We start from the raw sequence: 17066 nt of genomic DNA on the forward strand, positions 1-17066 counted from the left end.
ACAGAAGTTAAATTATTTAGTGCCTGTATGGAGTTCTTTTGTATTGTTCTGAGGCATGCATGAATGTTATCCTTTTTACATCAGCAGATGGCACAAAGTGCTATTCAGAAACCCTGGCTAAAACCCCAAACAGGAAGCAATGCAGATGTAGGAGCACGGAGGCTAAGAAAAACTCCCTAGAAAGGCAGGAACCTAGGAAGAAACTTAGAAAGGAACCAGGCTCTGAGTCTTCAACACGCATGTAAATGAAACCTCTAAGCTAAGGAATGTGTTGTGAGGTCACAAGTTTAGTGATCTAATAAATATATTATTTTGGAGAAGCAGGGACCATTTCACTCTCTGTCTCCAAACACAGGTTACATTTTGAATTTCTCCAATGCTACTGAAAATCTATTCCATCTGGGAAATAACTAGTATCGTACGAACCATCCTGATCTTGCGAGCTTACATTCTGTTTTGCTACACAGAATGTGAGCTCATGAGATCAGGATGGTTCGTACAAGGATGGGGAAAGACAGCCTTTCTGAACATTCATTTTTCAAACATGGCACTCAGTCACACCCTCTTTGCTTTGTTGATTACTTTCATCAGTTCAAATTGAAAATGCCCTCCTGCAGCGTCAACGTTTGTCCACTCTTCACCATGGAGCTTTTATTGGCATCGTCAAGCTTGCTTGCCTTCCCTTTGAAAAGGTCAAAAGAAACCAAGCTAACTTGAAGTATAGGTCTATGTTTGGTCAGCCACTCCTTGTGTGTACTCAAGTGGATCAGCAGTCAAGGAACTTAAACACGAGTTGTGCACACTGCCGCCCACCCTCCACACTTACTGCCAGCCAGCCACACAGGCTATTTCTCTCAAAGTTTGTGCACAAATGTGTTTACACCCCTGTTTGTGAGCATTTCTCCTTTGCCAAGATAATCCATCCATCTGAAAAGTGTGGCATATCAAAATTATTAAACAGCATGATCATTACACAGGTGCACCTTGTGCTGGGGACAATAAAAGCCCACTTTAAAATGTGCAGTTTTGTCTCACGAATGCACAGATGTCTCAAGTTTTGAGGGAGAGTGGAATTCTCATGCTGACTGCAGGAATGTCCACCAGAGCCGTTGTCAGAGAATGTAATGTTCATTTCTCTCCTATAAGGCGCCTCCAATATCATTTGAGAGAATCTGGCAGTACGTCCAACCAGCCTCACAACCGCAGACCACGTGTAACCACGCCAGTCAAGGACCTCTGCATCTGGCTTCTTCACCTGCGGGATCGTCTGAGACCAGCCACCTGGACAGCTAATGAAACTGAAGTATTTCTATCTGTATTAAAGCCCTTTTGTGGGGAAAAACTCATAGGTGCGAAAAACCCATGGGCGCACCCACTTGGCAGCCAGGCCCACCCATGGTTACACTCCTGCCCAGTCATGTGAAATCCATAAATTAGGGCCTCATTTTTTTCAATTGACTGATTTCCATATATGAACTGTGACTCAACAAAACCTTTGAAAATGTTGCATTGTTGCATTTATATTTTTGTTCAGTAGATTCAAAGATGAAAACGTATGTAGGAAATGGTCTCTGAGTTGACGTGGGAATTAACAGCAGAGGGTGCTACATTGGTGGCAGAAGGAGTGAGTTACCCCTACACAGAGACCTACCCTGACAGCCACTACTTTATCCTCTATTCATCACTCTGGTAAAGTTACCGCAAATATTCTCTCTTTTTATGGGGAATACATACTGGATTATTTATTTTCTAAGTATGTCAACCATCCAAAATGTTTCGAGGTTAGGGTTCAACACGTGATATTCCATGCAGTGTCAACGCTTTGGTCCGTGGTAGGAATGAAGCTTTGTGCCTACCAGGTTACTACATTGTCAGAACCCACTGTGGCACAATCTGCCTCGCTAATTGCTTGCCTAATGGGATGGGTGGTGTGGCTGTTATTCAGATCATCCTATTGGGCTCCCGTCAACTGGAAGCAATTCACATGCAATTTTAACTTGGTGATAACTCTTTGTCTTATTACAATAGCATCATTTCTGTCACTGGTCACACACCATTCATTTCCATTGCTAAAGCTGTAATTACAAAGGGCCAATGGATATGCCTTCACAGAGGCCCATTGTCAACTGTTGTAGGTCACTCACTCACTAGGAGGTGGAATTGCAAGAGACATATTGGAATTACACTCCTGGGAGGTTGCTGTGTGTACACCAACTTACCTGAGAAAAGTAAGGTACAGCAATTGATAATAGTACTAGAAATGTAATGAGTGAGGGCCCAGAGTCTTTCCTGGTCAGTTCACATGGTCAGTGAAAAACTCCTGACCCTAGTCATTACATATGTTTACATGCCCATATAATCACGTCATGAATTCATGGATTTCTGTTTGTCTGCATTACCACAAAACAACACTGGTGATGACACAAGCTACGAAGGACTGGCACTAAATGGAGCTGTAAATACCCCAGGTTACCAGATGAGGTCATTGGTTAGCAAAAATAGAAACAGCTACCAGCTCTGAACTCATTGTCCACCTCTAGCAATTGTCCTAATTTGAGGCAAGATGACAAGACAAGACTAATAGTTGATACTAACTAAAGCCTTGTTCACATTGGCAATTTGAAGTGACTCAAATCCTTAATTTTTTTTGCAAATCTGATTAGGATCTGTTCTTTTTCCTGCAGTCTGAACACCAGCAAGTACATGGAATCAGATATTTCAAACCACCTTCGTAAGTGCAATTTCTCGCATAGAATAGCCTTCATTTCTCAGAACAAGTATAAACTGACGAGTTTCAGAAGGAAGTTCTTTGTTTCTGGCCATTTTGAGCCTGTAATCGAACCCACAAATGCTGCTGCTCCAGATACTCAACTAGTCTAAAGAAGTTTTATTGCTTCTTTAATCAGAAGAACAGTTTTCAGCTGTGATAACATAATTGCAAAAGGGTTTTCTAATGATCAATTAGCCTTTTAAAATGTTAAACTTGGATTAGCTAACACAACGTGCCATTGAAACACAGGAGTGATGGTTGCTGATAATGGGCCTCTGTACACCTATGTAGATATTCCATTTGAAAAAATCTGCCATTTCCAGCTACAATAGTAATTTACAACATTAACAATGTCTATACTGTATTTCTGATCAATTTGATGTTATTTTAATGGAGAACAAAATGTGCTTTTCTTTCAAAAACAAGGACATTTCTAAGTGACCCCAAACTTTTGAACAGTAGTATATGTAAATGAGATATTTCAGCATTTCATTTTCAATAAATAAGCAAACATTTCTAAAAATGTTTTCACTTTGTCATTATGGGGTATTGTGTGTACTGTGTCAACAATCCATTTTGAATTCAGGCTGTAACACAACAAAATGTGGAATAAGTCAAGGGGTATGAACACTTTCTGAAGACTGTACATGCTGCTCTAAGGACATGGGTTTCTGAGCCTGTGGTTAAAAACTCCTAACGAGCCTGCAGAAACAAAAGTAGCTCAGAGAAAACGTCAAAGCCTGAAAACAAGAAAGTGACATTCCAACAAAAGATAGAGAGAGACATGTTCACGCTGTGGAGCAAGAGAACATAGAGGGGAGTGACTCATCAGACGAGGGTGTCACACTGAATATACTGACTGTTGCTGGGGGGGGGGGGGGGGGTCGCACAGCTACTATGTCTCACTTGCTAGAGGGACAGCCGGTGCGTATGGAGATTGATACAGGGGTAGCTGTATCTCTGGTGTCAGACACAGTCAACAAAAAGACAATGAAACACCTTCCACATCAGCCAGCACACACATCGCGTTAAAGACTTACACAGGTGAAACTGTTTCCGTGACAGGCATCACTGATGTCATAGTTCAGTTAAACTGAATAAGCTGCCAATAAACTGACAAGCTGCCCCCATACGTCGTGAAAGGGGACTATCTACCACTACTGGGATGTTTGTGGTTGGAGAAAATCACACTGGACAGGCCATCAGTGTGAACACTAAGACGTGGAGACAAGCCTACCTGCCATCTTAAAGAAACGTGGAGGAGTCTTTCCTGGAGAGTTGGGTAGTATGAAAGACATTACAGTGAAGCTAGGCACTAAGCCAGACAGCAAACCAAAGTTTCTGAAAGCACGACCTGTACCTTATGCTATCAGACCAAAGGTCAAGGATGACCTGGACATTCTAGGAAAGAACAAAGTCATGGGGCCGGTCAACGTGAGTGAATGGGCAACACCCATCCTACCAGTCCTTAAGAAGGACGGTGGAATCAGGATATGTGGAGTCTCAGTGTTGTCCACTGAACAGTATCCACTACAACACATCGACAATCTTTTTCACGGGCTTAGCTGGAGGTCAAAAGTTCAGCAAAATCGACTTCTGCCAAGCTTACTTGCAGATGCACAGGAATGAAAAGTCAAAGTTCTTACCTGGGGTTACTGAATTACTACGGATGCTTTATTCCGAGGTTAGCAACGATGAATGAACAGAACCTAACCATAACCAATTAGGACCATGGACAGCAGCTACATAGTGAGCGAGCCATGGAAGGCACTTGCCAAGAGCAAAACATCCCCATTGATTCTGTCAATCTGTCACCTGTTCTCCCTATGGGCTATTTTTACATGACCTACTGCACAGCACAGAATGCACCTTCTAGTGTGTCTCTTCTAATACTGAAGTCATAGTCTGGTAGCGCGTGAAAGACATTTAGCTGCAAGGACTTTGCTCTTGACTTTTCTGTTGGTGCACTTAATCTCCTTTCAGCTCCGCTACGGTTCAGTGTGCCGTTCTAAAGACTGGATCAGGGCCACAAAGGATCACAGTCCAGATGTTTATAAAAAAAAGGGTCAGTGTACTCTACTCAAAAGTAAAGTTCTGTGAACAACTCCGGTAGTCCATATTAAAGTGTTTAACCTTTTTGTTTGTGGGTATTCACTGAAATCCATCTACTTTGTGTTTCCCTGTGTGTGTGTGTGCCTGTGTCCTCAGGCTCCGGAGAGAGATCAGTAAGAGAAAAGAGTAGAGGAGAAAGGAGGACAGAGGAGTAGCACTGATGGCCTGAGCCATTTATCACAGGAGACAGCAGTGGAATAGGCTCCCCTGTTATTGGCCCTGTGTGTGTTGTTTGAAACTTTATCAGCCTATATTGGCAAATCCATAGCTTATTTATCAGCCTCAATGGCCAAATCCAAACAATGCGTGTCAGTTTTACAGATGAAAAACAAAAACGATGTGCTTACACCCACACGTGCTACATTAAAATTATATGTAGTTATTATCAGTGCCGATTTTAGCATGCAAATCTTGGTGGGGCAAAAAAAAAAAAAAGTGTGATGCATGCTAGCAAAGCCACTACACAACACATTAATTGCACTACAACAGCAACAAACGGTGCCCACAAACTGCTAGGGCCTACATAAAGCTATCGTAACAGAAGTTCCAACACCTTACCACTGCTACACCTGGCTTTCAGCGGAGCCCTGTCTGCAGCGTAAGTTCTTTCAGCCTCATTTACTGCCTTTAAAAAAACATAGCTGATATGGCTGCCTTGCTTAAACAAATGTGGTTTCTACTGACAATTGAGATGTATAAACTATGGCATAAAGGGACGACAAGCGTGTAAGAGGCAATCCGTAATTCCGATTAAGACAATGAGCAAACAATGACAGACGTAGTCAATATAATTATTTGTTCAGCACTTTTGAAATGTACAGCAACATAATTCCGAACAAGGGCTGTTCTTACAGTGTTCTCCCTGTACAAGTCAGAACCGTAGGATAAATAAAGGGGGCATATAAACAGACAATGAAAGCTCTTACAATATTCTATGATTACATTTATCTAAAACAGATTATAGGCTACATGTGCACCACCAAGTTAGAACAGTAGGTGAAATTAAGAGGTGAAAATAGACCTAATTATTAGGGTGAGGTACATTGAACACCGTTTGGGTCTTTGCGTGCCAAAAAAGATACAAGTTACATAACACTATTTGATGCGTCAAATAACACAATTCTATTATAGAATGTTGTGTGTGCTGAATTTGCACGTGCAAGCCAAGTGCCACCACTACCATCTGTAGCTGTACAAAAAAAGTTTGCAAACAAGCACACACTGGCCACGAATTATGTGTTTACAATACCGCATTGGTGAAAATAGACCAAATTATTAGGGTGAGGCACATGGCCTACTAACAGGTTACTACACAACATACACTTAGTATTACTTTCTTAGCATCCGTATACTTATCTCCCTTGCATATTACATAATTTATGCAGCAGCATACAAGACATTTTTGGACTCACCCGGTGGTGAGGCGGTCCTTTGTGGGCACATTTTGTCATCTAACTTTGTCATCAAAGTCTGGCATTTTCTGTAGTTATGATGGGAACTCGAAGAAAAAAAAACTCCACCACCACTCCATTGAATAGCAGGCTAACGTTTGTGGTTGCTTTGCAATGCTTGCAGTTAACCGCTGATTCCGTCCAAACAGCTCATCTCAACTTGTGTAATCTTTATGTCCAATGAGCACCGATTCATTTTATCTTTAATTTCTCTTCACATGACAAGGATTAAAAAGGATTTTCCACTAGATTAATCGACTTGATTCATGATGACTGCTAGCTAAGACTATGAAAGCAAGATGTTGACATGATCAGTCCAATCAAAGCTACTATAGATATAACGTGATTCGATGTCATTTTTATCTGTGGACAACGACCTTGAGCCTTCTTGGAAGGACACTTGTAATAACTCTGTGGCAGGACCCAAAGGGCTGAAATTTTGGATGTCTACCCTTAATAAGGACTTAAACTTGCCGATGACGTACTGTCCCCATGAATGACAGAACACTGAGCCAATCACGGCGCAATTCTCCTATTTTCTGCTGGCTGCCCCTCCACCACAGAAAGCATTGAGCTAGGCTGAAACCCCTGCATTTTGGAGCTGCCTTACTCAAGAAAACAAAAAAAGAGACCATGTGTGTATGCAGCTTTATTAACCTTATGATATATATTTTTTACATTGTTTGCAAACTGATATGTGATACGTCAATGCCAAAATAAAATGCAAAACAGGCAAGCCCAAAAATGCCCCACCTGCCCTGAATGACGGGTCGCCGCTGGTTATTATACCACTAAAGACTAATGCTGGCGAATGACAGACAATGAAAAACATGAACAAAGCCTCAGTATCATACAGCATTATTTTCTCAAGGCAAAAAAATAAAGTGATACAATACATAGATATTTCCTTTGGTCGACGCAAATACATGGATGTAAACAAAAGTGAGACTCTCTCAGGATGGAATCATAACCTGAGAGTTCCACAAATCTCCAATCAACATACTCGTACTCAACGCTTAGCAAATAATGTCTCTCAAGTTAGGATTCAGCCCAGCGTGAACAGGGTTATTTTTCACAAAAGAACCCTGTTCTTAGATATACTGTAGAGTATGAGGTTTCTGCCACTTCAAGAGCCAATCACTTTCTTCAACTTCCAGTGAGCTTTGAGTTGCCCCAACCTGTTTTAGGGTCAGATATCGTTTTACACGTCTAATTATTACATATAGGTTTGGGCATAGGGGAAATCTAATTCTAGAGGGGCAACTTCTACTTTCAAATGGACCTTACCTGTCAACCACAAACACCCCCCAAAAAACAAGGTTAAATCGATAGTCACAGTGCATTTGGAAAGAATTCAGACCCTTGACCTTTCTCCTCATTTTGTTACAGCCTTATTCTAAAATGTATTAAATTGTCCCCCCCCAGCAATCTACACACAATAGCCCATAATGACAAAGCAAAAGGTTTAGGTTTTTCAAGTCCGGGATCTGGCTGGGCCACCCTAGGACATTCAGAGACTTGTCCCGAAGCCACTCCTGCATTGTATTGGCTGTGTCCTCAGAGTTGTTTTCCTGTTGGAAGGTGAACCTTCGCACCCAGTCTGAGGTCTTGAGAGCTCTGGAGCAGGTTTTCATCAAGGATCTCTGTACTTTTCTCCGTTACTGACTATTCTCCCAGTCCCTGCCGCTGAAAAACATTCCCACAGCATGATTCTGCCATCACCATGGCAAGCTTCACTGTAGGGATGGTGCCAGGTTTCCTCCATACGTGACACTTGGCATTCAAGCCAAACAGTTCAATCTTGGTTTCATCAGACCAGATAATCTTGTTTCTCATGGTCTGAGTCTTTAGGTGCCTTTTGGCAAACTCCAAGTGGGCTGTCATTTGCCTTTTACTGAGGAGTGGCTTCCGTCTGGCCACTCTACCATAAAGGCCTGATTGGTGGAGTGCTGCAGAGATGGTTGTCCTTCTGGAAGGTTATCCCATCTCCACAGAGGAACTCTGGAGCTCTATCAGAGTGACTATTGGGTTCTTGGTCACCTCCCTGACCAAGGCCCTTCTCCTCCGATTAGAGGCCACTGTGTTCTTGGGGACCTTCAATGCTGCAGAAATGTTTTGGTACCCTTCCCCAGATCTGTGCCTTGACACAATCCTGTCTCGGCACTCTACGGACAATTCCTTTGACCTCATGGATTAGTTTTTGCTTTGACATGCACTGTCAACTGTGGGAAGGTCTGTGCCTTCCCAAATTGTTGTCCAATCAATTGAATTTACCACAGGTGGACTCCAATCAAGTTGTAGAAACATCAAGGATGATCAAAGGAAACAGGATGCACCTGCTCTCAATTTCGAGTCTCATAGCGAAGAGTGTAAATACTTATGTAAATAAGGTATTTCTGTTTTTAATAAATGTGCAAAACCTGTTTTCGCTTTGTCATTATGGAGTATTGTGTGTAGATTGCTGAGGATTTATATTTATTTAATCAATTTTAGAATAAGGCTGTAACGTAACAAAATGTGGAAAACGTCTAGGGGTCTGAATATTTTCTGAATATTCTTCTGTTAGAAACTCACCCTTCTGAATGGTCCAAGTAAAACGTTTCCATAAAAACTCCTGGTTTATATCCTTTAATCTAGAGCTCACAACATTAAACCATACTTTTGTTAGAATGATGGTCCTTGTTTTGATGAATAGTCCATCTCAGAGCACTAGATTTACATGTTATCTGTATAGACGGCTGAAATATATTGCCCTTTGTCATGAAATATCACATTTCCGCATGCTAGAACCAACTCTGAATGAAACACTCAAATCAGTTAGCTACAACACTCCCTGAAATATTATTTTCTGTTATTGAGTTATGGTTAACAAAAATAACCCTTTCAGTTACCAGTATTCCAGTTTCCTGATGTGAAAACCATGTAATACAGACAAATAATCTAAAAACAGCCATATACATACCCGTTGCAGGCAGTCTCTCATACAGTACCATATAAGTACATCTGGAAGTACTAAGAACATCAGTGCAATGTCTATGAGGTTCAGCTGAAAAAGTAGCTGCCTTACTACGACAAGCCTGACTGTGGTCCCACCCTAGCTTGCAATGAAGCAGTTTGACATATTTAAGAGTTTAAGAGTCTGAATTGCCATGAGTATTTGGAGACGTGACACGATGGATCTTTAAACATACATAGATATCCTATTTATCTTCAGTTTGTCTTCCCGTAAAAACCATAAAACACTAACAAATCCTTGGTCCTTGTTTTTGAAAGAAAAGCTCATTTTTGGTCCATTAAAACAACATCAAATTGGTCAGAAATAGTGTAGACATTGTTAATGTTGTAAATGACTAACTCGAAAATTGTAACTCGAAAATGGCTGATTTTTTTATGGAATATCTACATAGGCGTACAGATGCCCATTATCAGCAACCATCACTCCTGTGTTCCAATGGCACGTTGTGTTAGCTAATCCAAGTTTATAATTTTAAAAGGCTAATTGATCATTAGAAAACAATTTTGCAATTATGTTAGCACAGCTGAAAACTGTTGTGCTAATTAAAGAAGCAATAAAACTGGCCTTCTTTAGACTAGTTGAGTATCTGGAACATCTGCATTTGTGGGTTCGATTACAGGCTCAAAATGGCCAGAAACAAAGAACTTTCTTCTGAAATTCGTCAGTCTATTCTTGTTCTGAGAAATTAAAACTATTCCATGCAAGAAATAGCCAAGAAACTGAAGATCTCATACAAAGCTGTGTACTACAGAAAGCAAACCTTCACAGAAAGCAACCTTGCTCTAACCAGAATAGAAAGAGTGGGAGGCCCCGGTGCACAACTGAAAACAAACTGTCCTTTCACTTCGTGTCCATACACACTATTTCTTTCCGAAGACCACACACACCAGTAGAAGATCCCATGAGGACTAACCACAAACACACCACTCTAGTACGCATCTGGAAAGTGACATGCCGCCACGTCCTCTTGACATACAGTGTGGCTCCTGGATATGTGTGCTGTTGTGGTGTACACTGGCTTGTGTGTGTAGATCCTGGATGTGTGTGTGTGTGTGTGTGTGTGTGTCCCGGGAGCGTCCCTTTGTCGGGTCCCTCATCTCTCAAAGAGCCTGCTCGGTGCTGGAGGCAGACATGTCCAGTAGTCTCCAGGCCGCGTCGGGGTTGAGCTCTTCCTGGTCCCGACACAGAGCCCACACGTACATCATCCTCAACACCTTCTCCTGGGGGAGGGGAGAGAGAGAGAAAACAGGGTTAGGAGAGAAGGAAAGGTGGGAGCAACAAGACTTATCATCACCAGCAGTCGAGGAAAAAGGGCAAAGGTTAGAAGAACGGGACAGAAGAAACAGAGTTAACAGGGTTACGGAAGCAGAACAAAATATACCATCGTAGGCAGGAGAGACACAGGTTTAGGGGCAAAGTGACCCAGACAAAATCTGCCAGGATTGAGAGAACCCTTTTAGGAGGCAACTCACCGGATCTCCTTCCACCAGGTCTCCCTTGGGACTACGAATCACCATGACCACCTGGGCCTGGAAGGTGATGATCAACACGGGGCCTTGATCCATGAGCTTCCCCATCGCCAACTGAGACAGAGATGAAAGAGTAACTGAATGAATAAATGAGAGAGGAGAGAACAGAAATGATATAACAGGACTAAAAAGGACTAAATCAGCATGCTTCCAAAACGTTGGTGACTTGTACAGGACATTGTGTCGCTCAGGCCCAACCGGGCAGTCATGTACTTACATCTACATTGTCTATATCTAGGACCTTGGACTGGAACATTAGACCCAGGGCCCTGGCCTGCTGGATGGGGTGGGCCAGCTGACTGTATGTCTGAGGACGGAGAGAGAGGAGGGTTAAAACACATTCACAAGACATCAACCACACAGGGTAGCCTAGTGGTTAAAGTGTTGGACTAGTAACCGAAAGGTTGCAAGATCCAATCCCCAAGCTGACAAGGTAAAAATCTGTCGTTCTGCCCCTGAACAAGGCAGTACACCCAGGGCCCACTGTTCCTAGGCCGTCATTGAAAATAAGAATTTGTTCATAACCGACTTGCCTAGTTAAATAAAGGTAAAATAAAAACACATCTGAAGGAAGAATTCTATTTGGAACAAGAACTTGAGAGGTTCCTTTCATTTGAAAAGTACGTGGCCTGCTAAGAAAAACGAACACAAAATATCTCAAACGGAAGAACAAAAGTAAACCCTTTTGTTCAGACATCAAGACAAGTGGAAAAGGTGAAAGGAAAAGAAAGCATGCTGTCTGTATGAAAGTACTCACCGCTTCATAGCACCAGTCTTTCAGCATCTCGAGCTCCCCGCGGATCATAGCCTGCAGAAGACAGAAGGACAAAGGTGGGTTCAAGGACATTAGTACGGAGAGAAAATAAAAGTATGAAATGTAAGTCGCTCTGGATGCATGTAAATGTAGTTAATTTACATAGATATTTAGCATGCAATATCTATACGTTTGAAACATCTATTCAACTCTAGTGGCCTATAGATTGCACTAGTGTTACGCATCTCAAAAGTACTCATGTATTATTACAATTGAAAATAGCAAAACATTGATCTACAAAAATGCTTAAAAAGTGTTAAAGTGTTCGGGCCCCTTACCTCTAGGATGTTGGGGATGATGTCCTTCTCACACTGTTTGAGAAAGGAGTCCTTGTCGAAGCTGGGATCTGCCTTTAAGATCTCCGTCAGCACCTGAGACATCTCCGTGGTAGAGAAGAGACCACCTGCCAACCAAATAAACAAAGATTTAATAGCAAAATAGTGGAAACTTATGTAGTCCTGCCATCTATCAGAACTTACGAAAGAAAAGAGGGTAGTCACCTAGTGGCCACTGACATAACAGACAATATAACAGAGAAACTATTGAATGCACCCACTAAACCCCTGACTAATATGATTATTCAACAGACAGATTTTTTTAATAAGGAGAGGTTGTTTACCTAGTAGATCGGTGACTCTGTCGGTCACGGCTCGAGATGCTCTGACAAGGGCGTTGTCACTCTCGTCATACTTCATTTTCATCTCAAAGAACCCTGAGGAGAGAGGAGAAGCAATATAAGAAATACTGAACTGAAATTATCCCAAAGACTTCCAAGACTCTGGGACCATCCACAGATAATCGAATAAGATACAATGTCACAGAAAATGTTTCTTTATCAGGAAAAATCCCATTTCTGATAGGCTTGACATTGAGGTATACCTTGCCAACGAATATAGTGCCACCTGCTGACAGGCCAGTGAAGTGCACTCAACCATAAAATGTGACCTATGATTACATCACTCATGTAACTATATCTGATGAAATACAATAACATTATCTTACTGTTGAAAACCATGTTGTTGTCTTTAAAGTCCTTCCACTGTGTGTACCACTTAGAATCCTTGTGCAGCACAACACCCATGTCCTCTCTATAAATCAACATAGACTCGTTACATCAATAGGTTGTATTTCCTAATAATTTCAAGCATGGCTGAATGGACACCCATAGCATTGTCAGTGAATGGGAAAACGTATCTGTTATAAGTATGTCATGGCTATGAACAAGGGACATACTCGTTGGCCTCAAACACTCGGCTGTCGCTCTCCCCTCCCTTGGAGGAGAATTCCCACCTCTTCCTGAGTTGAGAAGGAGCCCTGTAAGTACCATCGTCCACCACATCAATCTCTCTCTTCACTGACTCCATCCCCTGTACACACAAAGAGGGGAACAGATGAGGTCAGTTAAATGATGCCATAGAATCCATGACATTTTACACAATTTTCAGCCTCGAGTTGATCCTTCAATGTCCCTCAACAGCTGGTATTTAACCAAAACAACTGGTAACACCTTCTACATAATGATCAGTAATAACCATGTAACCAAGCCAATTCTTAAGCAGGAGCTGGGTTAAAAGCAGACCAAGAACTAAAAAGAATAAAGCGTTAACACATGTCCTTCGATGGAGATGTGGGTTGCTTGTTTAAATGTCAGTCTCTGACCTGTGAGATGGCCCTGAAGGCGCTTGTCACTCCCAGCTTCTCTCCCCCCTTGGACACAGACTCAACCGAGTGCCTGGCAGTCTTGGCTGCCTCCTCCACCCCCTCCTTGATTTTCTTCCCCAGGTCTGTACGGGTCACCTCCTCAAGGCCCTGGACAAATAGACAGACATAGACAGAATGACTTCAGAGTTCAGGCATTATCATGGATGTGAGAGACTTCAGAAAGAGTTGTGGTGAGCTACTTTAAAACATAGCTACAGGTTTGTAATGGGCTAATTTGACTCTCCATTAATTGTTACAGGACAGTACTGTTTTACTGTAGCACTGCAAATTTTCGACCAACCTTAACTTGGCGATACTATCTTCTTTCTCGATTTGGTCAAACATGTATCTTATAAAATGTCTGTGTCCAGTTGCAGGTGGTTCGTTTTGAATTTAGAAAATGCGCCAAAGCAATCCAACAATGTCCATTTCAAATCTTCTCTCATTGATTGAGACTGGTGGGTTCACCCCAAAGTGCCGCAAGTCACGAAGACACTCACCTGTCTCGATCAATGAGAGAAGATTTGAAACAGGCAAGATGACGGGGTAAACATTTTTGGGTTACTTCATGGAGCAAAAAAATTATATTTATTTTAATAACGGAGCATTTTCTAAATTCAAAATGAACCACCTGCAACTTGGACACGGACATTTTAGAAGACAGGTGTTCGGCCAAATCGAGAACGGAGATAGTATCGCCAAGTTAAAGTTGGTCGTAAAATATCTGCGCTAAGCCAAACAGTACCTATCCTCTAACTAACGGGTAATGGAAAATCACATTAGCCTGTGTAGCCCGCTACTATAAACAGTACGTTATAATTGTATTTCTGGGTTGGCACTAAGATAGAAGTTCAACTGATAAACACATGCAATTATATTAAGGAATATACAAATATAGATAAACCCCATTGATAAGATATAAAGGACTTGAAACACTTGCACTTTGGCCGAATACTAACTTCTGATGTCAATAACTTTTCTTCTAGAAATCATTTGTAAGAGTGTGAAAATGACTCACCTCCTTCACAGTTTCAGACAGAGTCCCAAAGGTCTTCTTGAACACCTCAGAGGTCTTAACGGTTTCAGACTCAATGGTTTTCTGGAGGAAATAAATAAATGAGCTTGATGAGTGTCCTTGATCACAAGTATGTGTGTGTAACACAGGTTAAAAATGCTTATCCAGTTGTCACCAACCCCGGTCCTGGACAGCAACAGTGTGCGCAGGCTTTTGTTTCAGCCCAGCACTGACACAACCTTTTGAACTTATTGTCAAGACCTTCGATAGTTGAAGATTAGTGATGGGCTGGCGAAAAAAAAAGTTGGCACAACCAAGGTTGGTACCATTGCCTTAAAGAGACTATACATTCCAAAATAAAAATGTAAGCTTACAAATTTCCTCCGAGCCTGTTGCAGGGCATCCGACTCCTCTAGCCTCTTGGCCTCCTCTCTGAACTTCTTGATGTTCTCCTTCATCTCCTTGTCCTTACCAAACTCCTGCCTCAGGTTCTCCACAAACTCCCCGAAAAAGCCTTTACGACTAGGTCGTTCTGACGCATACCGCACCTGGGAGAAAGAGGGCACAATTATGAGTGAATGACAGATACAATGTTAAGAGTTTGTGTGTTAGCTAACGCTAGTTAGCTACCTCCAGATCGATCATTCTTTGAAGGCCAATGGTGATACTGCTTTGGTCTTTACCTGCACAGGGACAGCCGGAGACCCACATATCCTGTAGGCATCTCCTCTATTGAATGAGGAGACGACAGCACGGGATGACAGGAGCAGAAGACGTCTTCCGACCAGCTAAAGAGAACAACATAGGCCAGGGATGGGCAACTTTGATGGGGGCCACAAAAAAATCTGAACTCATCATGAGGAGCCGGGATCTGCGTATCCAGCGGGTCTGCATACCCACATCCATACACATCCCCTTGCCAGCAAAACATTCTCTTGACAGCAGAGAGAACATTTCTACATTTTAGAGCTAATTTCGAGCATTTCTACACATTTTGCCATGAGGTGTAGAGAAAATGTTGCACCTTTAAAATAAAGTTTGTAGCAATTGTACACATTTTGCCATAGGGTGGAGAGAAATGTTTGCATCTTTTCTTAAATATTATATCTGAGTGAGACTGACTGGGCCCCTGGGTAATTCGACCATAAGTTTAGATAGCTGACTGCAAAACTAATTTAGCAACCTAAAATAAATTATACTTCTCAACAGCAAATTGAGACCCAGTCTGATTTCCCAAAAATAATCCCTGATGTAGGCTATAACAAAATATCCCTATTGACCCTATTACAAAATATCCCTACTGACGCTATGACAAGACATTCCTACTGACGCTATGACAAGACATTTCTACTGACGCTATGACAGGACATTCATACTGACTTGCTTGATAGATGTGATTTCTGATATGACAGGACATTTCTACTGACGCTATGACAGGACATTCATACTGACTTGCTTGATAGATGTGATTTCTGATCTTCACTCCGTTGTCAGTTTAGCCTACATTTAATTGATTTTAGTAGCACAAAGCATTTTTGTAGTTTTCGGTTTGGCTATTTGTTTCAAGTGTATGTAGCGGTTCTAGCTTGTATGGGGCGAACCACCCCTTCAGCCCCGGCAAGATGCCGCCCGTACCTAAATCCGCTACTGATTTGTATTCGTCTATAAATATTTCTCTTTGCCAAAATTCGTCCTTTCCAATGTCTTATTCGACTAGTATTTTTTAAAGTCTAGCCACAAAATTAAGTAAATTAGAAAGGTGGGATTCTGACTTCGGGGAGATTTTCGGCAGACAATTGGTCCAGCATCGTCTGAGTTTGGCCGGGGTAATTTAGGCCGTCATTGTAAATAATAATTTGTTCTTAACTGACTTGCCTGGTTAAATAAAAAACATTGCAATTAAAGCTATTACAAAACATGCTCTAACTGTCCTGGCTATGGGTGAGCTATTATTTACAGACGTATTTGATGTACGAATTATTTCCGACAAGCAGACGAACTGACCAGTTATGTACAATATTAATAGGCTATGGAGAATGCTTGACATGTTTAGCGATCTCGCTAACTAGCATATGTTCACGAACGAAACACCGACTGGCCCATTCATCTATTCATAACGGTCTTCAGATGATATAACGTTCACGAAATAACGTAAAATGAGTGTTCCTCTTAAACTTTAAATATAGAGCCCTAAAACAATTTCGTCAACATCCACTCTTCAGCAGTGCAAGCCAGGGGGAGAAATGTGAAAACGAATGTGCATAATCTCACCTCATAGCACCGACACACGGAGGCTGCCATCTTGATCTTGAATGATGGCGCACGTGACGTGACCACGTGTAACTCCGAGGTTTTCACTAGTTTACCAAAACCACAAAGTCAAAATTGGTTGTAATCATAAATATTTATGAAAACAAAAAAATAGATGTTTGGTCTTCGTTTAAGGTTCGGGTTAGCCAAAATGTTAGCAGTGTGGTTAAGGTTAACATCAGATTTAGCCATAATTTCGACTGTGGACGTGGTAACTAGGGACGACCCTCCGCTATAGAGATAGTCGAACAAGGAGAAAGTAGGTTTGAGGAATCCCATTGGCAATGAACGCAAGTAAGCAACTGACTGTCGACCAATCGCGTTCACGTTGTCATGCTGCGTCACGGA

The 17066-nt window shown here is 41.8% G+C and overlaps 1 protein-coding gene across 1 annotated transcript; it reads right to left on the bottom strand.

The window, feature by feature from the left end:
* Positions 1-8945: 8945 nt before the first annotated feature.
* Positions 8946-16945, bottom strand: LOC115113905 (mitochondrial import inner membrane translocase subunit TIM44-like). The gene is made up of 13 exons (XM_029641848.2): positions 16680-16945; positions 15092-15196; positions 14783-14956; positions 14412-14492; positions 13352-13501; positions 12926-13059; positions 12695-12780; positions 12312-12404; positions 11971-12095; positions 11636-11686; positions 11096-11185; positions 10822-10932; positions 8946-10569 (listed from the first exon to the last, which is right to left on the bottom strand). The coding sequence occupies exons 1-13, from the start codon at positions 16707-16709 to the stop codon at positions 10450-10452; spliced, it is 1350 nt and encodes a 449-aa protein (XP_029497708.1). The 5' UTR covers positions 16710-16945; the 3' UTR covers positions 8946-10449.
* Positions 16946-17066: the final 121 nt, after the last annotated feature.

The sequence above is a fragment of the Oncorhynchus nerka genome, linkage group LG9b (assembly GCF_034236695.1).
Source record: "Oncorhynchus nerka isolate Pitt River linkage group LG9b, Oner_Uvic_2.0, whole genome shotgun sequence".
Taxonomy (NCBI): domain Eukaryota; kingdom Metazoa; phylum Chordata; class Actinopteri; order Salmoniformes; family Salmonidae; genus Oncorhynchus; species Oncorhynchus nerka.